A 21,400-nucleotide genomic window follows, 5' to 3' on the forward strand; every position below is an offset into this window, starting at 1 on the left:
GGCCTGGGGTGTTTGCACATGCAGCCTGTGTGAGGTGAGCTAGAGTGTGTGTGTGTTTCTGTCTGCCTGTTTGTGTGTCTCTGGGCCTCTCTGTGTTTGTGTCTGAGTCACTCTGTGCATCTGTCCATATTCCTGTGTCTCTGTGTGTGAGAGAACTACCCCCCTCCCCAATCCGGAAACCCAGCCTGTGCACAAAGTGCTGGTAGGGCCGGTGGGGTGAGGAGGAGCAGATGGTGAACTCTCCCTGCAGAAGGAAGCCACATCCTGAAAGAGCCCAGGCCCCTCCAGTCCTTTCCATGGTGGAGAATCCATCCTCCAGCCCACGTGCTCCTCCTCCTCCGTGGCTGGCCCTGGAGCTCAGATAAAGGGCCCGCCTCGAGGCCCAGACGCTGGATGGGACAGAGGGTGCAGCTTTCCAGGGCCCAAAGCCAGAGGAAGTTGACTGGGCAGCTTGCCCTGCCCTGCTGGGTGCCCTCTGGGCTTGGTGGCTCAGCCGCCTGGCTGAGCAGAAATAGAACTCCTAGGACCCAAATCCAGCTGGAGGAGGCAGAAAAACTAAGGTGCAGATGTGAGAGGGGTATGCACCCGGGGTCATGTGACTGGCTGCAGGGTGTGTGTACATATGTGTTTCTGCATGTGTGCACGTGTGCCTGGCTCTCCTCTCCCTCACCGGGTCCCCTGGGGGATGGGGCAGAGAATTTCAACATCTGTAAGGAATCTGGGCCCGTTGCCAAGGGGTGAGTCACCCATTGCTGCTGCCGATGCTCAAGACAGTGATAGTCTTTCTGCCCAGACCTGGGGGAGGGAGACTCCAGTCGGTTCACCGGGCCGAGGGATCCAGGATTCCTTGTTCCGGTCAGGCAGCCAGGGAGTTCACTGCCCTCCTTCTAGGAGCCGTATTCACTGTCTTGTCCCAGCCACCCCATCTGCGTTGGTGGGAAGGCCTTCGGGATCCTAGGCTCTATCTCTCTCTCCTGGTGTAGCACCTCTCTCAACACTTCTGCTCAGTCAGCCCTAGGGAGGAGGCAGGTCCATGGCTGCCCATCTGTCCCTTCACGGTTTTAGAGACCTGAATTAAGCTATTCTCTTCTCCAGGAGCCTTTACCCCCTTAATATATCCTGTCTAGAGTTCCAAGGCCCTGGTAGTTCCCTTGAGCTTGTGGTCTCCTCAGGCCCCCAGTTTCTTCTCACTGTTTCACAAGTGGTTATCCAGGTGAAAAGTCAATGTGTTGGCTCAGACTTGTGTCTGGCCTGCGTGTCTGCACACAGGAAGTGGAACCCTACCTGTTGTTGAGAACATTTGCACCAGCTGCACGTGGTGTCCCTGGTGGCACGAGCATCCACAACTCATGCATGTGCAGACACGCACACACACTTGTATATGACACCAGTGTGTGTGAACCTGGCTTTCCTTACCCCTAAGGTGCTCCTCTGCCCTCCTTGGGTGTACGTCTATACACAGCCCCTCGCCCCATCTGAGTTCTAGGGCTGCCAGAGTTTCTTTCATTTCCTCTCTTGCTGGCCTCGCCCCTGACTTGGGGCCTTGGGGGTCTTAGGTTCTAGGAGTTCTGGTCCTGCTCTGCTGTGAACTCACTTAGTAGCCTTGGGCCAGGCCTCAGTCTCTGGCCTCAGTCTTCCCATCTGTGGACTAGGCGTCCTCCTGGCTGCCAGGGTAGCCAGGGTCAGAAGGCAAAAGGTGACAGCAGCTCCAAGGCAGGGCCTGACTGAAAGTCCAGAGTAGGGACTATAAAGTTGCTCCTTCCCAGGGCCCCCAAGAGCTTGGCTGCCTCAGCCTGAGCCCACCGAATGCCCCACTGCCAATTCTCTTCCAGGTGGGCAGTGCCCGCCTTCACAGCAAGAAGGGCTCAAGTTGGAATACAGAAGCGACTTATCGACCAACGTGACTGGTGAGTGCCAGTCTCATCCTGCTGTCCCCCTCCACCGTTTTTCTGGAGTGGCCTGTGTCACTCCTCAGCCGCCCAGCTGAGCTCTTCATCTGGTGTCTCCCCCGAAGGCTTCAACCTCATCCACCGACTCAACCTCCTGAAGATATCTGCCATCAAGAAGATCCGCAACCCCAAGGGGCCCCTCATCCTGCGACTGGGGGCGACTGCCCTCACCCAGCCCACACGGTAATGGCCCCAGGCTGACCGCTGGAAATCAGTCCTGACCTCGGCCACACCGTCCAGCAACTCTGGAAGTGGAGCCTAAGCCCATGGGCCCCTGTGGGTCATTTTATCCAGCCCCCTGCCGGGAGTCAACCTGGTCTCCACTCCTGGGGCTTGCAGAGTGGGCAGAGAGGAGGTGCCTGGCAGACCCTACCTCTGTCCCTCCCATCTGGCTGGCAGTGGGTGGCAACAGGTCTGCATCCTATGGGCACCATTGAGGACCCCAGGATTGGGATGGGAACCTGGCAAGAGTTGCATGTGTGCAGGCATGCACGTGCCAGCGTGTGAAATCCAAACTCCTGCAAGTCCTGGGTGGTCTTGCCCCGGCTTACCTCTCCAGCCTCACCTCCCACATGTTCCTCCTTCTTTTCTGCTACTCTGGTTGTGCTGACCCCTCTTCATCTTGTTTCAGTATCTCTGCTCCTAACCCAGGCCCGGTTATCCTCCCCAGGGCATCCTGGAGTCCTTGGAAGCACAGTTACCACAATTGTAATGAAATGGGGAAATAGTCATTCTGGGGCTTGTTTATGGTCTTATCTCCCCACACCGGGAGGGCTCCCCATCTCTGTTTTCACCTTGTTATCCCCAGCAGTCAGGCCCACACCGGCACCGAGTAGGCACTCAGTGGATGTCTGTAGAATGAATGGATATGTATGTGTGTGTTGGTTTGGAAGTGGGGGCCTGCATGTCTCGTGTAGGTTCAACAGTCCTGAGGGCCCAGGGTGGGCAGCTGGTGGGCTCCCACCTGAGCCCCAGGAGCCCTCCCTGCTCTATTCACAGACGAGTATTCCCTCGGGGCCTCCCCGATGAGTTTGCCCTGGTGCTGACGCTGTTGCTGAAGAAACACACTCACCAGAGCACGTGGTATTTATTTCAAGTGACCGATGGAGATGGGTACCCACAGGTGAGCCCCCCCCCACCCCTCTTGCTCTTGGTGATGGAGCAGTACCCATCCAGCCCAACTACTACCCCAGCCTGTGATGTCTGGGGCCTCCCAGCTCCATCCCATGCCCAGCCTCGGGGCCACCCCATCTCCACCAGCACCTATCCCATTCTTTCAGGATGTACTGGTTTGTGACCCCAGTCAGCTTTCTTCCCTTTCTGGGCCTCAGTTTCCCCTCCTGTAAAATGAACTTAGGGCCCTTAACTTTACCCCGCTTTGACTCTGGGGCTCTGATTCTCTGTCCCATTCCTTTCCCAATTCCACACAGATTTCCCTGGAAGTCAATAGCCGAGAGCGGAGCCTGGAGCTCCGGGCCCGGGGCCAAGATGGCGACTTTGTGTCCTGCGTCTTCCCAGTGCCCCAGCTCTTCGACCTGCGTTGGCACAAGCTGGTGCTGAGTGTGGCGGAACGCGTGGCCTCTGTGCATATAGACTGCACCTCAGCCTCCTCCCAGCCCCTGGGGCTCCGGCGACCCGTGCAGCCCGTGGGCCATGTCTTTCTGGGCTTGGATTCTGAGCAGGGCAAACCTGTATTGGTAAGTGTGAGTTCGGGCTCTGGACTCAGCTCCCACCTTCTGGAAGCCTGAGTGAGCTCCCCGGAATCTGTATCTGACTGGGTCCTTCCCTTGTTCAGAGTCCTCTCATGGTTCCCCACTGCCCTCCATGATGGAGCCTAAACATATTACCCTGGCGGTCAGGGCCCTTCGTGATCTGATCCCTATAAATGTCTGTAGCGTGGTCTTCCTTTCCATCTGTCCAGGCAGCTCTGCTCTGGTCGATTCCATCCCCGTCATCCATTTCACCTGGTCCTTTCACACCTCCATGCCTTTGCCTATGCTGTTACCTCCACCTGGAATGCTTTTCCTTGTAGCCCTCTCTGCTGAATATCTACTGGTCCTTCAAGGCCCAGCTTGAATGGAACCTCCTCCTCCCCGTTCCTCTTTCTCCCTCCTCTCCCTCTTTCCTGCACTTGCAGTTTTGTTTTGCCTTTGGTGACAGCTATATTCCTGATGGTCTCCCAGGCCAGACTGGAACCTTCCGAGGGCAAATCCTGGGGCGGAGCTGTCTCTGTGCCTCGTTAGGGGCCAGGACCTGGAGCTATTTGATAAAAGCAAGTGAAACTGACTTGCGTGTCCCCCGCAGTTTGACCTTCAGCAGGCGCACATCTACTGTGACCCAGAGCTCGTGCTGGAGGAGGGCTGCTGCGAGATCGTACCGGGCGGGGTGAGTGACCCAGCCCCTGCACAGCTGGGAGGGTTTGGGACACTGCCCAGGGACACAGTGTGCTGGACATGGGGGGTCAGGGAGGGGATGCCTAGAGATCCTAAGATGAGTGGGTGAGGAGGGGGTCTGCCTTCCCTACTGACCCCAGCCCTTCCCCCACACCGGGCAGTGTCCCCAGGAGACCTCCAAGGCCCGCAGGGACACCCAGAACAATGAGCTCATCGAGATCAATCCACAGACAGAGGGCAAGGTCTACACCCGCTGCTTCTGCCTGGAGGAGCCTCAAAGCAGCAAGGTGGGTGGGCAAGACAGGTGGACACGGACACGGGCAGGTGCAGGTGTCAGACTACCCCTCTCAGTCTGCCACCAGGGTCAGCTGTGCCCGGGATGGGCGGGGGCACTGGAAGCCCCACCTATTTGTGTGCCATTCCTAGAGGACTCAGGGAGGCAGGCAGCCCATGGGTGACCCTGTGCCCATCTGCCTTTTGGCATGAGGGGTTGTGCCCATCCAGTTCTGCCACAACCCAGACCCTCATTAATACCGCCCCAGACCCTTCTGGTGAGGGCAGGACCAGGCGTGCACCCACAGGCAGTTTCTCCAGGGCAGGGATGCCTGGGGTCAGAGGCCAGGCCACACTGCCTGCCTCGGGGCTTGCTCACTCTCCTGGGCCCAGCCCTGGCCAATGCCAGTCTGGTTCTACACCCAGCACCATGGCCAGCTGCCCTGCTGGCTCTCAGGTTCCGTAAGGTGGCAGGAAGGCCCAGTTCCTCCCTTGGCCCCACCCCCTTTCTGGGCAGTCTCCCTGCCCACCCGGGCGTCACGCCCAGCCTTGGCTGCAGAAACACAGGATCCCATTGATTCATGGTCTTGTTTTCTCCGACATCACGTGGGTGGGGGGAAGAGGAGGGCGCCAGGAGGGGTGCCAGGGGCCTGAGCAGGCTCTTGATGCCCTGGGAGGTGCCAGATGTTAGACTCCCAGGTACCTGGGGTCCAAACCCCTGCCTGATGCCCTCTCCCACTGTGGGCTCTAGAACTGCCCCTTCCTCAAGAGTTCCCCTTTATTCTGTCTGCACAGGTGGATACCCATCTGACAGGAAGAATCAGCCAGAAGGCAGAAAGGGGAACCCAGGTAGAGGTGGTGGGTGGGTGGAGGAGTCCACAGTGCCCTCAGTCTGCCCTCCATGCCCTCTGTAAACCCCTTGAGTAAGAGACTCGACTGCCTCACTCTTCCCGTCTGCCCCACTCCTGGACAGAGCGTAGCGTATGTAGGCGCCAGCTCTGAGAAGGAAGGATGAGTTGGGGTGAGACAGACACACTGCCTGGCACTATCTGGGGCACCCGCTCCTGGTGGTTCTTGGGTAGGGGTGCGGAAGCAGGGCTCCACACCCTCTGTTCCCTGCCCGTCCCCATGCCCTCCCTCTTCGCAGGCCCATCGGGAGACAGAAGCCCATGAGGTAAGCCTCCCATCTAGACAGGCAAAGAGAGCTTGGTTGTGGAGGTGCCAGCATGAACCCTTTGACCAAGGCTTTGGGGTGCTGGAGCCTAGGCATGGGGGTGCAGGATGACACACAGCTCCCAGCATTCCTGGGTGGGGGCCTTGTCTTCCCCCACCTCTCCTTGGGAGAAAAGGTTTAGCTCAGGACACTCTTACTGAGTTGGCAGCAAATGGCCATGGGCATTATGGGGAGAGCCCAGACCTTGGCCACGGGATCCTGGATTCTGGGCCTTACTCTGCTCTGACATGCTGTGTGACCCAGAGCCCACTGCTGTTCCTCTCTGGGCTTCAGTTTCCTTGGCTGAGAAATGGTTTGGCTCTGGGTTGGTGGGACTTGAGGGGCAAGTCTTGTTTGATAGAATTCCTATCTTCATGCTCCCTCAGACTCCCCCCAGGACACATGTGATGTTCTGTGTGCTTGGTGTGTGTAGGGGGGGGAATGGGGTGGAGAGGGCTGGTCCCGGGCTCTCAGAACTGACCTCCCGGCCTGTTCTTCCCTTTCAGTGCCCACCTTGTGTCCCTGGTGCCCAGGAGAGCAATGTGAGTGAATAGAGGGTGTGCAGGGCGGGGTAGGCGGGTGCTGGGAGGGGTGTTGCTAGAGGTCAGCTTGGCAGCTTCCTGGTTGAGGACAAGGGGGTCTTTGTGCAGTTTCACACTCCCTCCCTGCTCCTCCCTGGAGCTGGGCTTGACTCCCACCCCCATCTTGGCCAAGCCAGGGCTGCGTGGAAGGAAGCTGCACACCCTGTGATCTGGGCAGTGTATTGGGATCCAGGGTGGAATGGGGACAGGGTGGGGGCCAGCGGGATCGGGACCTTGGTTGCTGATCCCAGCTTTGTGCACCCCACAGGGACTCAGGCCTGCTCTGTTTGAAGGCTTCCGATGTCATCTAGGAGGCCTAGAGAAGGGGAAGGGCTGGATCAGGGTGACTCAGCCCAGTGCTGGCCACCAAAACACATGTTGGCTCAGGGCCTCCCCTCCTATCCCTCTCTAGCTGGCCCTGGCCCAGCCTCCCTCTGGGGGTCCAGAAGGACAAGGGAGAGAGGCTCAGTGTGAGCCCAGCTGGTACCCAACTGTGCCTCTTCTGTGGGCAGCGAGTCACCGCTTTCCCATGGCCTGACATTCTGAGTTGACGTGCCCTATTGGTCCGCAAAGGACACAGCCCGGCTCCCCTCAGCCCCAAGCCTCTGACCTTGGGGGACATCAGGAAGTACCCCTTGTGCTGCTTGCCCGTCTTGCCGTCCAGACCCCCAACCAAGCTCGTAAGGCTGATAGTTCCCAGATGTGCATGGGGTTACCATGGCAACTGAGCAGCCATGTTATTCTTGCAAGAGGCAGGTGGGGGTAGGGGGTGGGGGTAGGGGATAGCCAAAGCCAGGTAGGTTCGAGAGGGTAGGTTAGACCCCTCTGCAAGTTTAACAGCCTTAGGATATGAAGTCAGCCTGCTGGTTGGCCTAGGAGGCAGAGCAGGGCCTGGGATTCAGGCTGCTGGTCTTGCCACCATGCTGTGTGACCCTGGCTAAATTGCTTGCTCTCTCTGGGCCCTGGTTTCCTCTCCCTCCCTGAGGTATCATGCTCTCTCCTCTGTCCCCTCAGGTCACAATTGGTCCCTCTGGACCCAAGGTGAGTCCAGATGGAGAACAGGACACTCCTGCCCTCTTTGGTGGCCTCAGCCCACCCCATAGCATGTGAGCCCATGGCTGTGTGTTTATATCAGGGCTACTTAGCCTGTCTGTGTGTTTGTGGGGTGATTAGGTAGGTGTTGGAGACAGTAGCGGGTTGTGGGTATACAAGAATGTCCAGAACGGTCTTTCCTGAGGCCCTACTGCACATCGGGACCTGGGCCCCGTGTGCACGTGTGTCACCTTCCTGAACCCTCTCAAACGTCTGTGGGGTGGGTACTCTCATTTTACTTCAGGGAAATCTGGGACCCAGCTGTGCCCATGTGTGTGACTGGGTATGTCAGAATGAGCGTGTGTGGGTGTGCCTCCCTGCGTCTCTGGGACACGTGTTTGCATGTGTGTGGCCCACTGTGGTGGGGGGTGAGCCCATATGCCTGTGAACCTGACAGGACGGCTGAGCTTGTGAGTGTCAGGGCAGACAGCGCCCGTGCAAGTGTGACATTGTGTGCTTGTGTGTGCCCGTGAGCATATAATGTGATTCCTGGGGCCACTTTCATGTGAGTGCTGACTGCGTGCCCGGCTCCGTGCCGAGCACATCACATGTCTTCCTCACCATGACCCCTTGAGGTAGGTGCTAATGTGAATCCCATTTTACTGATGGGGAAACGGAGGCTCAGAGAGGGCGTGTGAGTTGCCCTGGGTCACATGCTAGTAAGGGGTGGAAGTGGGATTTGAATTCAGGCAGCTGACACTCACCGTCGTGGGTTCCTGTCTCTCCGCATGTGTGTGTCCATGCATGTGTGTCCCTGCGCCCCTGGGTGTGCTGTGTGTGAGCTAGCGTGCTTGGGTAGGGGTGTAGGGGAAGAGACACCCTCTGCGTGAGACTATAGATTTGCCAAGTATAGCCTTTCAGGGTGGGAGGGACATGTGGAGGAATGCGTATGGAATCCATATGCTATGTGCGTGCGTCGGGGAGTGGGGCGGGGGGGCGGCTGGGGCAGGGCTGTGCTCATTTACACCCATGTGTGGTGCATGGGTGGAGAAGACCGGAGTGAGGAGAGCTTCCTTGAGGTTCCCATGTGGCCCCTCTTGTCCCAGCCCTTGTTTTGGTCTCATCCACAGGGAGGGAAAGGTGAGCGGGGCCTGCCTGGTCCATCAGGATCCAAGGGAGAGAAGGGAGCCCGGGTAAGTGCCCCAGCCACGCCCACTGCAGGACCCCTCCCAGCTGTACCCTGGGGGTGGGCTGGGATGTGAGCCATCACCCCATCATCTCAGCTGGAAACCTGCAGCCTGGGGGCTGAGGGCCAGGGTCTTTCTAGGGGTTACTGTGTGGACACCTCTGTTTCCTAGGGGCCCATCCTCCTCAAAACAGGGCCCCACTTCTGACCCCTCGATCCCTCCCTGCAGGGCAATGACTGTGTCCGAATCTCCCCGGATGCCCCACTTCAGGTAAGACCTGGAGGCGAGGCCTGCTTCAGGGCCCATATGGGGGTCAGCCTCTGGGGAAGGGGCTGTGCCCTCGGCAGCCCATGGGGTGACCCTGGGCCCCTCTCAACACCTGTCTCCCTGCTCAGTGTGCAGAAGGCCCGAAGGGAGAGAAGGGGGAGGCAGGAGCCTTGGTGAGTGTGGGACCAGGGATAGGGCAGGGAGGGGGGTCCTGGCCTGGCCTCCCTCTCCTGTCCTCACCTTTTCTTTTGTGTCCCCTCCTCATCTTAGGGACCCTCAGGACACCCAGGCTCCACAGGCCAGAAGGTAATGGGCCTGGATTTCAAGGAGTGGGTGCCAGGGAGGTCTGTGGGTCCCACAGACCTGAGGAGGGAGGGGTCCAGAGTCTTCCTAGAGGATGGCGTTGTTGGACACAGAGCTGGCAGTACCCTCCCAGTTCTTCTGCCTTATCCAAATCCCCGTTAGACCTGGAAAGAAATGCCAGTGAAAGTGAGTGGCCTAGCTGGTTGGGAAGTTCTTCCTGTTGTCTACCCTCACATGGGGACTGAACCCCTTCCATCTCAGGGGAGGCAGAGACCAGGGGTTGAGAAGGCAATGTCCCTCCCTAAGATGGAGGTGCCCTGGTTCTTTCAGCCCCTTCCCTCAATCCCAGTCACTTTGCCTCTTCCTTCTTCAGGGCCAGAAAGGCGAGAAGGGAGACGAAGGCATCAAGGGCTTGCCGGGGAAGCCAGGCCGAGATGTACGGCGCTTGGGACCCTTCCCCACGAGAACCCCACATCCCTCAGCATGGGATGGTGAACCCGCTACCCTTGCTCAGGAGAACAGAGACCCGAGAGGGGAGGGGCTGTGCAGGGGCTCCTTGCCAGGAGGCATAGAAAGGACCTGAACCCAGGCCTCCTGGCTCCCAGCCGAAGAGCCCTGACCTCTGTCACCCTGAGGTTGACATTTGATGACCTTGGGGCACTGGGTGGGGTCTGGCTTTGGAGAGGGGCAGTGAGGGTGGACAGGTGGGTATGTACCCCTCCCAGCGTGGGCTGCTGCCCCAGGGAGGTGCCAGGCCTGGGCCCTTCTTACCCTCTCCCCCTACCCGACAGGGCCGGCCAGGGGAGATCTGCGTCATGGGGCCCAAAGGGCAGAAGGTGAGTTGTGAGTGTCTGTGGGGTGGAGAGTGGGTGATAGGGCTGAGGCGGGGCTGCTGTCTCACACCCACCTCATGTCTTTGCCAGGGAGACCCTGGCTTTGTTGGGCCTGAGGGGCTGGCAGGGGAACCTGGACCCCCTGGCCTCCCTGGGCCCCCTGGGAGAGGACTTCCTGGGACCCCGGTGAGTACTCCTTGCCCCTCCTGTCATCCTTTCCACAGAGAGCCTTCCCCCACCTGACCAGGGATTGGGGAGATGAGGCTCCGTCCCAGGGGTCTTGGTTGGGGGAAGGGGCTCAAGTCCATCTCACTGTACTGCGGACCCCTGGGAAGCCTCCACTTGACCTGGTTTCTGCCCTCAGGGGGACCCAGGTGGCCCTGCAGGCCCTAAGGGAGACAAGGTAAGCACAGGCAGGAGTGTGGGCATGTGGGGATACCTCTGCTGGGTGGGAGGAGAGAGGAGAATGGGGGCGGGGGCAGCTGGGGTGGCGGGCCTGTGTGGGGAAGAGGCTAGGCCTGAGGAGGCTGGCCTTGGCCCAGCCAGGCCCCTTGGGGGGAGTGTCCCATCCCACTGCTAGCTGACATGGGAACCTTGGCCTGGGTTCCAGGAATGGGGACAGGCAAGCCTGTCTAGTAACAACCACAGTCGCTTTAACTGGAGGGCCCAAGCCCATTTTAGGGCCTTGTGCCTTGATGAGTGGAAAGCCCTGGCAATGTCTGTCTGTCTGCTGTGGCTCCTCTGGGGTCACCCAGATTCCTCCCAACCCACTACACTGGGGAAGGTGTATGCAGAGGCCTCATGTCCTCCCTTCCTTTGCAACCAGAAGCACTCAGCTTAGGCGTGGAGAAGGATAGGCTGCAAGAAGGGGCTATTTGTTGACCAGACAGACCAAGAGAAGATTGGAGCTTTGGCAGAGATTGTCCTGCCATCCAGAGAGGGGACTGGATGGGGAGGGGGTGGTGGGCTGAGGTCCCAGCCAGGAGCCTCCCCCTTAACCCTTCTTCTGACCGCAGGGCAGCTCCGGGGCACCAGGAAAGGAAGGTCCTGGTGGGAAACCTGTGAGTGACCCCAATCTCGTGGGGGTGGGGGGTTGCCACCCACCATGCCCAGGTCTGCTCTCTCAAGGCCTCCGGAGGGAGGGGGGCTGGGTCCTTGGGCCCTCTCTTGGCACACCACTCTGTCTGCCTTGAACTAATACCATTGCTTCTTCTCCAACAGGGGAAGCCTGGGGTGCCAGGGCTGAAGGGAGAGAAGGTGAGGTCCAGGCCTGGTTGCCCCAGCTTGGGTTGGGGGTGGGAGCCCCTCTTTGAAGGTGATACTGAGCATCAGGGGCCCTGGGCACAGGCGGCTGGACCTTCCTCAGGAGACCCCCACCCCTTCTTTGTCCCTAGGATGTACATATGTGATTACTAAATAAAGAGCCTGGCTTGGCAGTGACACAGCTGGGTTCAAATTCCGCCTCGGCCACCCATGTGATTTATGAACGCGGCAGATCGATTAGCTTCTCTCTTTGCTGGAGTTTCCACATCTGTAGATGAGACACAATCATTTCTTACGGCTTGTTGTGAGGTCATTTTGCAATGTCCAGGAATCTCAATTTGAATGAATGAGTCCGTTGAACAGACAGCCCCTCCAGGGTTCCTACTGTCCACTTTGATGTTGGGGATAGGGCGCTGGCCCACCCAATGTCTAGAGGTCCTTGTCTTTGCGGGGTCTCAGCCCCACCTTGTCTACTCATGGTCTCTCCCTTCTGCTAGGGTGACCCCTGTGAAGTGTGCCCAACGCTGCCTGAAGGGTTCCAGAACTTCATGGGGCTCCCTGGAAAGCCAGGCCCCAAGGGGGAACCGGGTGATCCTGCACCAGCCAGGGTGAGTGCCCAGGGTGGCCATTAACCAACTGCACAAAAAAACTGGGGGCTTGATCATAGAGACGACTGGGCAGAGGGACTGTGTACTTCTCACAGCCATAGAGAGATTGTGGGCAGAGGGTCTAGGCTCTTAGCTCCTTGGGAGGGTAGGAACAGGTTGCTGAACCATAGAGTTTAAGGCTGGGCTAGAAGGCCACCCCAGGTCTCCATGGCAACCTCCCATGGTTCTTGAACAGAGGCTAAGATGCCTTTTGGGCAAGCTGGGGTAGAGCCAACCCTTATAGTGAGCGAGGCTGTATCCTCCAGGGACTGGGTGTTGGTTGGGGGTGGAGGAAAGGAGTGGGCAGGGCTAGGTTAGGGTCCATGCCTGGACTTCCCACCCTTCTCCCTCACAGACCCTTTCTTTTAGGAGGTCCTGGGAGCTGTTGGACAAAAAGGTGATCGGGTATGTATACGAACTTTCCTGTGGGGCAGCGTAGCCTGGCTTCACTGCCTCCATATGTTCCATGAATTGATAAGCCCTGGCACTGGGATGCTGACCTTGAACCTCCTGGGACCCCTGGGCGTTGGAAGGTTTTGTGATGTGTGATGTTGCTGTCCTCATATATGGCTAGGAAGTTTGGGGTACCTCAAAATGCCTAGCCTCAGCCCATAAACCTCTTCTCCCTGCAGGGAGACCCTGGCATCCAAGGCCTCAAAGGAGAGAAGGTGAGGGAGCCCCGGTCCCCTGGCTGTCCCCCTCCGACTACTGGGAGCCTTTCTGATCCCTTCTCTTCCTTCCCCAGGGGGAGTCCTGCCTGTCCTGCAGCTTAGCTGTAGGGGCCCAGCATCTTGAGCCCTCTACAGGGGCCAAAGGAGACGTGGCCTCCCCTGGCTTCGGTTTGCCAGGCCTTCCGGTGAGTGGCCGCTTCCTCCTAGCCCAGTCCAGTCCAGCCCATCCTTGCCACACTGGTGGCCTCCCTGGCTCCTTAGGCCTGACTCTCAAGGCAGAGACCAGGAGGGAGGCCCTGAGGCAGATGTCCCAGGCATGCAGCCTGGTCCTTCCCTCCAACCCTGCACTGCCCCAGGTTGCTTGCCCTGGGACTTCCTCTTAGAACCTCCAAGTGCCCAGCTGTGTAACAGAAGTAACTGTCCAGCCACTCACAGGTTGTGGGATTCGGAATCCCGAGCTTGCTTTTCTCTTTCTGGGTAGACAGTGGGACCCATGGGGTTTTGGAAGGGTGGGAATGGGGAGATGCTGTGACTGTGACTTGATTATTTTTCAGGGGAAAGTTGGGGCTCCGGGGCCAACAGGGCTAAAAGGAGAGAAGGTGAGATCTGGGTTACGTGTCAGGCACACCGGGGCTTCTTGGCAGGGAGGCAGGGAAAGGGGGGCCCTGGGCAGCGAATATAGATAAGAGATCAAACTGCACCTCCACAGGAAATACATTCATCAGTGTTCTACAGACTGGAGTCAAGGAATTTATTTCTGAGAGCCCTCATGTTCTCCAAGAGAATCCTTTAGTTTTATATTTTTAATTTATTGATAATCTAAAACAATTAAGCACATTTGAGACAACCTTATAATAAAATAATAATATTTAGCACTCTTTACCACTCATGTGCCTGGCACTGTTCCAAGTACACGTATTAACTTGTTTCATCCTCCCAAAGCCTTATGGGGTAGGTGCTCCATTATTCCCGTTTTTACGGATGAGGAAACAGAGGCACCAAAAGGCCAAGTAAATTGCCCAAAGTCACACAGGTGTTTGGGTGCTGAACTGGGATTTGAGCCCAGGAAGTCTAGCTCCAGAGTGCGTAATCAGTACTTGGCTGGGTCACTCGATTTCAGTGCCCTTGTTAACATTTGTATTGATGATTGCATTGGAGACAAATGACAGCATTGAACTTATAATGTAGTGTGACTCAGATGAGGGGTTCTGTGGGTACATGAACGTTCAGGTGTGAAAAACACTGAAATTAGTGTTCAGACCCAGCTCTGCCAGGTAAACCACACCTGTCATTTCTCAAATGGAGCTTTGCCACGCTGCCTCACACCTGCTCCCTCTTCCAGGCTTCTCTGTCTCCGTGAAGGGCATCTACCCAGCTCCTCAGACCCCAAACCCAGTGTCATCCTTGATCCCTCCCTTTCCCTCATCAGCTCCTCCATCTGACAGTTCTGCCAACAGCATCTTTCAACTCCCGCTGCTTCTTTCCACCTCCACAACTCACCTTAGTCTTGGTCCCCATCATCTCTCACCTGGACGGTGTTGGCAGCCCCTGTCTGGCCTGCCTGCAGCCGCTGCAGCTCTTCAGCAGTCCATTTGTCGTCCAGTGGCTAACGTGACTTTGTAAAGAGAACTCAGGGTACCATTATCTCCCTGCTTAAAATCCTTCCATGACTTGACTTTGTGCCAAAGTCTTGCTCTGCCTGACAAGACCCTGGATGACCAGCCCTGCTGCCTTGTCAGTTTCATCTGGTTCTTCTCTCTCCGTTTCCTGTACTGTGGTTGTACCGCCCTCCTTCCATTCTGGATCCTGCCAAGATTCTTCCCACCTCTTAGATTTGTGCTTGTGGCTCCCACTGTCTAGAACGTTTTCCTCTCTGCCCTCCCCCGTTCCTTCACTGCTGGCCTTAGAGTCATCTTTCTGATCATTGTCATTGATACTTCTCTGAGCACCCTGTCTCTGAAATGACCTCCCCTGCTTCCTTTGTCTCATCACCTTGTTTATTTCCTTCATAACACTCATCATAATTTACAGTTACTGTTATTTAAAAAGTTCCCGTTGGCCCCACAAGTGCGTAAGCTCCGCAGGGCTTGTCTGTGCTGTTCACTGTTACATACCAGCACCTCGCCCAGCACATAGCGCATATGGACAGCCAGGAATAGCTGCTGGATAAACAAATTAATGATCTCTGTGTGCTGGGTCAGGCCTGAGGGTGGGGCTGGGAGTCAGTGAAGGGAGGCTGGGGGCGGAAAGAGGCTGGCCGTAGACTCCTGTGGGGACCTTGGGGAAATCCCTTTCCCTCTCTGAGCCTCAGTTTCGCTAGCTAGGAAATGAGGGAGTAGCCTAGAGGTCCCAAGGGGCTACTTTTCTAGCTTGGGGTTTGGGATTGACCTAGCACTTCTCTGCCTCCCCTCTTGACCCTATTTTCTCTGCTCTGCTCTCAGGGTGATTTCGGGGAGGCAGGGCCAGCCGGCAGTGTGGTAAGTGTGCTTCAGATGGCGACAGCTCCCGGAGAAGGACAAGGTGGGAGGTGCTGCCTGCGCTGGGGAGATGATAGGCTTGGATTGTGCTCTGGCATGGCCCAGGCTGATGCCAGGCATCACACATGGCTTTTTATCATGTAGGGGCCCCCAGGGCCGGTGGGACCAGCAGGCATCAAAGGAGAGAAGGTGAGTCTGGGGATATTCTCCACTCTGCAGCTGGGGTGAACTTCCTGAATACACCCTCCTTTCGCTCCACTTCAAACCCTTGAGGCTCCCCACTGCCTGAGGGTAACATCTGACCCCTTAGCAAGGCAGTCAAGACCCCTGATGACTTGTCCCCCACCTTCATCTCTTACCTGACCTCTCACGATCTTCCTGAGATATCCTTTGCCCAGAGCTGTGTCAGGCCGGCTACATTCCCCAGCCCCAGACTCCAAACCTGGCCTGGGGCCCTCTAACCTGTGTCCTTTCTCAACAGGGGGAGCCTTGTGAGCTGTGCCCAGCCCTGTCCGAGCCTCAGGATGGAGCCGGCCACATGGTGGCCTTGCCTGGCCCTCCTGGAGAGAAAGGAGAGCCTGGGCTTCCAGGCTTCGGTCTACCAGGAAAACAGGTAAGTTCCGAGGCCTCTGGCGCCGGGATGCAGGCAGGGCTCACGAGACGGGAGGGACCCTGCCTGGGTGCCTTGGCTCCCTGGACAGTGGGGAGTAGGTGGGAGTGTGGAGGGGTCAGTGCCTCTGTCTCTGGCCTGACAGGCCTTTGCCTTTGTCCTGGGACACAGCCTGGCAGAGTGTGCAGAATGGGCATGACCGGCACAAGACGAACCTGGGTTCAAAGTCCAGCTCTGCCTTTTACTTGAGCAAGTTCCTTTTGCTCTCTGTGCCTCTGTTTCCTGTGCATGGTGTGTTGTAAAGCCCAGGAATGATGTGTGTGCAGCCCTTAGCAGCACACGCTAGGCATCCAGGAAATGACGGTCCCCACTGTGGTAATGATTATTATTACTGCTTCAGCAATAATAGCGAACACGAACAGAACGTGCACTGTGTGCCATGCAACACTTCGCTTCTATTAGCTAATCTGTTCTCACGAGAACCCTAGAGGGTAGAAGCCTGTGCTATTTTTGTCATCCTCATTTGACAGATGAGGAAACTGAGGCACAGATAAGTAACTTGCCCACAGTCACCCAGGCAGGACTCTGGCTCAAGTCTCTTCTCTTAATCTATACAATATTGCTTCACTAGAACGAGAGCAGATTCTGGTCTGTTTTGTATACTGTTGTATTCCTGGGTCTAAGACAGTGCCAGACACTAAGGGGCATCTAGGACGAATGAATGGGTGCTGGAAATGCTTTCTCCTCAGGGCAAGGCTGGAGAGCGTGGATTGAAGGGACAGAAGGTGAGAGAACCTCGGTGGGCATGGGTGGGCACCACCTCCTCTCAGATGCCCTCCCCACCTCCTTTTCCTGATTCCTCTGTACCCACTCTCCACTCCCTGTCCAGCCTCCAGCCCCAGCGAAGGGCCATGAGTGCTTGCAGGTCCCAAGAGGGCAAGTTGTCCCTATCTGGGTCACCTCTGCCCTCCTTGAACCCTACTCCTTTTAGGGTGATGCTGGGAATCCAGGAGATCCTGGAACGCCAGGCACCATGGGTCAGCCGGGACTGTCAGGAGAGCCTGGGGTTCGGGGCCCCACAGGGCCAAAAGGCGAAAAGGTCAGTCCGGTGGGGGCAGTTTGTTGCATGAGCAAAAAGAAATCAGGCTGAGAGCTAAGGAGGGAGAGGACTGCGGAGTCAGGCTGCAAGCCTTACAGGATGTCACAAACGCTGGGTGGAGGTGCCTCAGCTCTTCTCCGAGGCAGGGAGAAGAGCTAGGAGTGTCAGGGGCCTATTTTGATTTCTCAGGCTGAGGTGGGGCCAGTGGAGGGGCAGAGCTCTCAGAGGGGCACAAAGACCCCCTTTCCGATTCCTCCTCCTGGCCTTTGCCAGCCCTGGCTCACGGGCTCCTGGCTGTGCCCATCTCTGACCAGGGCGATGGCTGCACTGCCTGCCCCAGCCTGCAGGGGGCGTTGACCAACATGGCGGGACTGCCCGGGAAGCCTGGCCCCAAAGGAGAGCCGGGCCCTGAAGGCGTGGGCCGGCCTGGTAAACCGGTGAGTTCTGGCTGCCTGTCCTCTAGTCCTTCCCGACCTGGGCTTCTCTTTGCTCCCTCCTGCCCCCTTTCCCCTGGGGGGACACATGGGCCACCTGTGTCTTTTAGGGCAAGCCTGGTCTACCAGGAGTTCAAGGGCCCCCAGGACTGAAGGGCACACAGGTATGTGTGAGTAGGGGGCTCTGGGCTGCAGGTATGTGTGGGTGAGGTTGAGGGTGGGGAGATACATGGGGGCAGTGAGCCTGGAGTGGGGACTGGGGATCAGCTATGGAGGGGGGAGAAGGCGGAGGTGGCAGAGGTTTAGGAGGAAGGGGTGCAGAGTGAGTAGGAATCTCAAGCCAAGGATTGTCCTTCTGCCTCTTCAGGGAGAGCCTGGGCCTCCAGGAATGGGAGTCCAAGGGCCCGAGGTGAGTCTCCAGCCTTAACTTTGCCTACTTGCCCCCTAAAACTTCCATTAGCCGGCTACTTACTCCCATATGCCCCCCAAACCACAGAGCTCTGCCTGCCCCTAGATGCTGAAGGGCTCAGCTTTGGGATAAAGGATTGGGCAGCATCCCTGGCCTGCTGTTGTTCTGTTGGGGACCATATCTTTGAGCCCCACCTCTTTGACCCTCATGGTCCCTTGGGGAGCTCTCCTGAGTTTGGGCTGGCAGACACCCCACCCCAGAGCAGGTCTGCCAGTGGGGTAGGTTGGCCTAGACAGTTGTGGCCCAGTCTGCCTTTTCTGACTTGCAGGGGGAGCCTGGAGCCCAGGGTTTGCCTGGCGTTCAGGTACGTCTGCTCGAGGAAGCTGGCAGGGGAAGGGGCCACTCTAGGACAGAGATAACTAACTGTGCTTCCATCTGCAGGGGCTTCCAGGACCTCGGGGACCACCTGGCCCCACTGGACAGAAGGGAGCCAAGGTGAGCCCCTTCCTCCTTGGGCACTAGGTCTGCAGTGCTGTGGTGCCCTGGCAGGAGGTGCAGGGGACATGGGAGCTGCGTGGTAGCCATCAGAAGCTGCCCAAGACCTGGTCTGATGCATCCCACCTGCTGGATTGCCCCAGAACCTTTGTACCCTCTCTTCCACAGGGATCTCCAGGGGTGAAGGGAGCCATTGGACCTGTGGGACCTCCTGGTGCCAGTGTCTCTGGGCCTCCGGTAAGGGTCTTCTCTGTGCTCCATGGTGGAAGCATTGCTGGGACCAAGGACATTGCTGCTGGGAAGAGATCACAGGGCTGACCCTGCCCATCCCAGCAGCAGGAGGGATGGGAGGAGAGAGGCCTCAGGCTGGTCCAGCCTTGAGAAGACTGCACTGTTTGGGGGGGAGCACTGAATCATGACAATACTGATCACTACCATCTTTTGAGCAGTGACTGCGCTGAGCCTCTGTGCTCAGCTCTAAACAGCGATTCCCTTAATCCTCAGAGCAGCCCTGTCAGAGCACGGCCTTTATTGCCTCCTTTTCATAGACAAGGAAATCGAAAGGCAGAGAGTGAGGAGGTAGAGCCAGAACTTGAACCCAGGTCTGTCTGCCTCAAAGCCCGCTGGTTAATGCCCCCCGACTGCTTCAAACCTCGGAGCCATTAGGGCTCATCTAAGCTGTGCTGCCCCACAGAACTATCCAGGATGATGGAAATGTTGTATTCTGTATCGCCTGAGGGGGTAGCTACTAGCCACACGTGGCTATTGAGCACTCGAAATGTAGCTTGTGTGACAGAGGAACTAAATTTTAAATTTCACTTAATTTTGGTTTACATCACCACGCGTGGCTATTGCCTGCTATACTGGACAGCTCAGATCTATCTAGACCAGCAATACTTCCCATCTTTTTTCTTTTTTGGCTTGAGGAAGATTAGCCCTGAGCTAACATCTGTGCCAGTCTTCTTCTACTTTGAATTTGAGATGCCTCCACAGTGTGGCTGATGAGTGGAATAGGTCTGTACCTGGGATCAGAACCCGCGAACCCTGGGCCGCTGAAGTGGAGTGCGTGAAACTTTAACCACTTGGCCACGGGGCCGGCCTGGATATTTTCAATCTTATTACTCTCAAAGACCTCCCTTTATTACTGTCTAACCCGTGATTCCCATGTTTTAAAAGATGTGTCTGTTGAACAAATTGCATAGATTAAGTCATAATAAATACATTTCCTCATTTTCATTCATCAAAGATCTGTATAATAATCAGCTCCTACTCCACATGAGCCCACTAGAATTTTACAAGATGATATAGTTCTAGCCTAAATCAAAGAAAGGCTGCCTTTCAGCCAGCCTGTGCTGTGCCAGGTTGTGGGCAAATGTGTAATTTTTCTTGGGCTTTTGGTAATGTGGAAATAGCCCAGGGAACCACATCTTTTCTATCCTGATGGCTCCCTAGAGAAATTCCAGTTCTAGTTTGGGAATCATGGATGGCTTCCTCCTGAGGGTGCACCGAGCCCAGAGGGGCCATGGACTTGCCCAGGTCCACACCACCAGTTTGTATTGCCCAGCGGAGCTGGTCAGTCAGGGTCCCTGCCTGTCCCAGGGAACCCCAGGGTAAATCAGAGGTGGAGGTGAACGTGGGCCTGCTCCTTGGGGAAGCGTCGAGTCCCGTGTGCAAAGGTGGCACGTCCCACAGGAAGGCGTCTGTTGGAAAGCCCTTGTGTGGCCGGGCTAACCTCTCTAAACCTTCTCCCCTCAAGCTGAGTCCCATCTAGGAGGCTTCCCAGCCCAGGCCCCACACTCACAAGTTGTGTGACCTTAGGCAAGTGACAGCCTCTCGGAGTCTCCAATTCCTTGTTGGTAAATAGGGGCTGAATTTCCTCTCTCCTCACGAAGTCAACTGAGGTAACTTGTGAGAGAGAACGCGTGTCACACACAAAAGGGCGAGAGGAGAGCCGCACAGACCTGGGTGCAATTGTGCCGTCGGATCTGTTACAAAATTTCTTTAAGCCTCAGTTTCCTCACCTGTAGAACAGAGCAATACTGTCCTGCACGGCGGGCAGTGGGGACTTGGTTCTGTGCTCTCTGACGGGTGCGTTGCATGGTGTCTGACACCCGGGAGGAGCTCAGGAAGTGCCAGTCTTTATCCCCCTCCTCCTCTCCTGGTCTCCTGTGCCTAGTTTCCTCCTCTAGAACATGGTCTCTGGGACGCGGGCACCAGGAGAGCCTGGCGCTGCTTCTGTTTGTCCTGTCGTCCTCCCCTGCAGGCGGGCCAGCTGGCTGGCTGCCGTCCAGCCTTGATTACTGAGCCCAGGTTCTCTCCTTTCAGGGCGCTGAGGGGCAGCGAGGACAGACTGGCCTTCCAGGAGCCAGAGGGATGCCAGTGAGTACAGTGTCTCAGGGAAGCAGGAAGCCACATCTGTCCCTGCCTCCACAGCCCTGTCTACTCAGCTCCCTGTGTTTCTTCCCTGCAGGGTGAAAAGGGATCCCAGGGAGAGAAGGTAAGTCCCAAGGACCTGTGACCGATACTGTACGGAAATTAGCAGCCCCTACAGCCCTACCACCCAGGGTAATCTGTGCACGTGGTAGTCACTCTGGACTGGAGGATGGGAGCTGAGAAGTCATCCCGGGCTTCTTGCCACCCACCAGCTCCTGGATCCGGGGAGCCGGGGCCCCACGCATTCCCACTTCACCTGGTTGCAGGCTCAGGGCTCAACTAGGATCCCAGGAGACCCAGAGAGTGACAAGGCCTCCGTAGGGGGCAGCTGCATTTTCTAATGGGCCCTGAGTCAGCAGACAGGGACAGGAATTGAGCTGGGAAGGACTAGCAGTGAGAGAGCAGAGATGTGTGGGACCAGAAGAGAAGGGCATGGAAGCCAGGCTGGCCCAAGGAGAGTGGGGCTGCAGCCTGGGTGAGCTGTGACTGTAGTGGATGTGAGACTACCTGTCCAGCAGCAGGCTATGGTGGAACTAAAAACTCGGTAATTTCACGAGCCGTTGTTTGCCAAGCACTTGCCGTGTAGCAGAAACTCTATGTACGTTAATCCAGCCCATCCTCATGACAGTCTATGCATTCGGCATTATTATCCCCATTTTACAGATGAGGAGACTGAGGTTCGGAGAGGTTAAACAGATGGCCCAGAGGTACAATCACAAGAGGCAGATCCCGAATTTAAACCCTGGCCTCTCCATCTCTAGAGCCCACGTTGCCTTCCAGATAGCAGTTTCCAGAAGGTTCTCCATCCTTGGCCCCCTCTGACAAAGACTC

General features: G+C 57.0%; 1 protein-coding gene across 5 annotated transcripts in view; it reads left to right on the forward strand.

Moving 5' to 3' along the window:
- The window catches only part of COL16A1 (collagen type XVI alpha 1 chain), a 50,616-nt gene that overhangs the window by 2,050 nt on the left and 27,166 nt on the right, over nucleotides 1-21,400 (forward strand). For all 5 annotated transcript variants that reach the window (XM_046660959.1, XM_046660960.1, XM_046660963.1 and 2 more), the window contains exons 3-40: nucleotides 1,833-1,907; nucleotides 2,015-2,132; nucleotides 2,949-3,072; nucleotides 3,380-3,646; nucleotides 4,254-4,334; nucleotides 4,504-4,629; nucleotides 5,411-5,464; nucleotides 5,763-5,789; nucleotides 6,335-6,370; nucleotides 7,424-7,450; nucleotides 8,572-8,634; nucleotides 8,857-8,898; nucleotides 9,024-9,068; nucleotides 9,166-9,201; nucleotides 9,572-9,634; nucleotides 9,990-10,034; nucleotides 10,122-10,217; nucleotides 10,396-10,434; nucleotides 11,048-11,092; nucleotides 11,253-11,288; nucleotides 11,792-11,902; nucleotides 12,311-12,346; nucleotides 12,574-12,609; nucleotides 12,687-12,797; nucleotides 13,167-13,211; nucleotides 15,054-15,089; nucleotides 15,234-15,278; nucleotides 15,571-15,702; nucleotides 16,449-16,484; nucleotides 16,691-16,798; nucleotides 17,113-17,235; nucleotides 17,343-17,396; nucleotides 17,600-17,641; nucleotides 17,970-18,005; nucleotides 18,083-18,136; nucleotides 18,305-18,373; nucleotides 20,462-20,515; nucleotides 20,607-20,633. In XM_046660959.1, the coding sequence (XP_046516915.1) occupies nucleotides 1,833-1,907; nucleotides 2,015-2,132; nucleotides 2,949-3,072; nucleotides 3,380-3,646; nucleotides 4,254-4,334; nucleotides 4,504-4,629; nucleotides 5,411-5,464; nucleotides 5,763-5,789; nucleotides 6,335-6,370; nucleotides 7,424-7,450; nucleotides 8,572-8,634; nucleotides 8,857-8,898; nucleotides 9,024-9,068; nucleotides 9,166-9,201; nucleotides 9,572-9,634; nucleotides 9,990-10,034; nucleotides 10,122-10,217; nucleotides 10,396-10,434; nucleotides 11,048-11,092; nucleotides 11,253-11,288; nucleotides 11,792-11,902; nucleotides 12,311-12,346; nucleotides 12,574-12,609; nucleotides 12,687-12,797; nucleotides 13,167-13,211; nucleotides 15,054-15,089; nucleotides 15,234-15,278; nucleotides 15,571-15,702; nucleotides 16,449-16,484; nucleotides 16,691-16,798; nucleotides 17,113-17,235; nucleotides 17,343-17,396; nucleotides 17,600-17,641; nucleotides 17,970-18,005; nucleotides 18,083-18,136; nucleotides 18,305-18,373; nucleotides 20,462-20,515; nucleotides 20,607-20,633 (2,600 nt within the window). The remainder of the gene's footprint in view (nucleotides 1-1,832; nucleotides 1,908-2,014; nucleotides 2,133-2,948; nucleotides 3,073-3,379; nucleotides 3,647-4,253; nucleotides 4,335-4,503; nucleotides 4,630-5,410; nucleotides 5,465-5,762; nucleotides 5,790-6,334; nucleotides 6,371-7,423; nucleotides 7,451-8,571; nucleotides 8,635-8,856; nucleotides 8,899-9,023; nucleotides 9,069-9,165; nucleotides 9,202-9,571; nucleotides 9,635-9,989; nucleotides 10,035-10,121; nucleotides 10,218-10,395; nucleotides 10,435-11,047; nucleotides 11,093-11,252; nucleotides 11,289-11,791; nucleotides 11,903-12,310; nucleotides 12,347-12,573; nucleotides 12,610-12,686; nucleotides 12,798-13,166; nucleotides 13,212-15,053; nucleotides 15,090-15,233; nucleotides 15,279-15,570; nucleotides 15,703-16,448; nucleotides 16,485-16,690; nucleotides 16,799-17,112; nucleotides 17,236-17,342; nucleotides 17,397-17,599; nucleotides 17,642-17,969; nucleotides 18,006-18,082; nucleotides 18,137-18,304; nucleotides 18,374-20,461; nucleotides 20,516-20,606; nucleotides 20,634-21,400) is intronic.

This window comes from Equus quagga, chromosome 5 (genome assembly GCF_021613505.1).
Source record: "Equus quagga isolate Etosha38 chromosome 5, UCLA_HA_Equagga_1.0, whole genome shotgun sequence".
In the NCBI taxonomy this organism is placed as follows: Eukaryota; Metazoa; Chordata; class Mammalia; order Perissodactyla; family Equidae; genus Equus; species Equus quagga.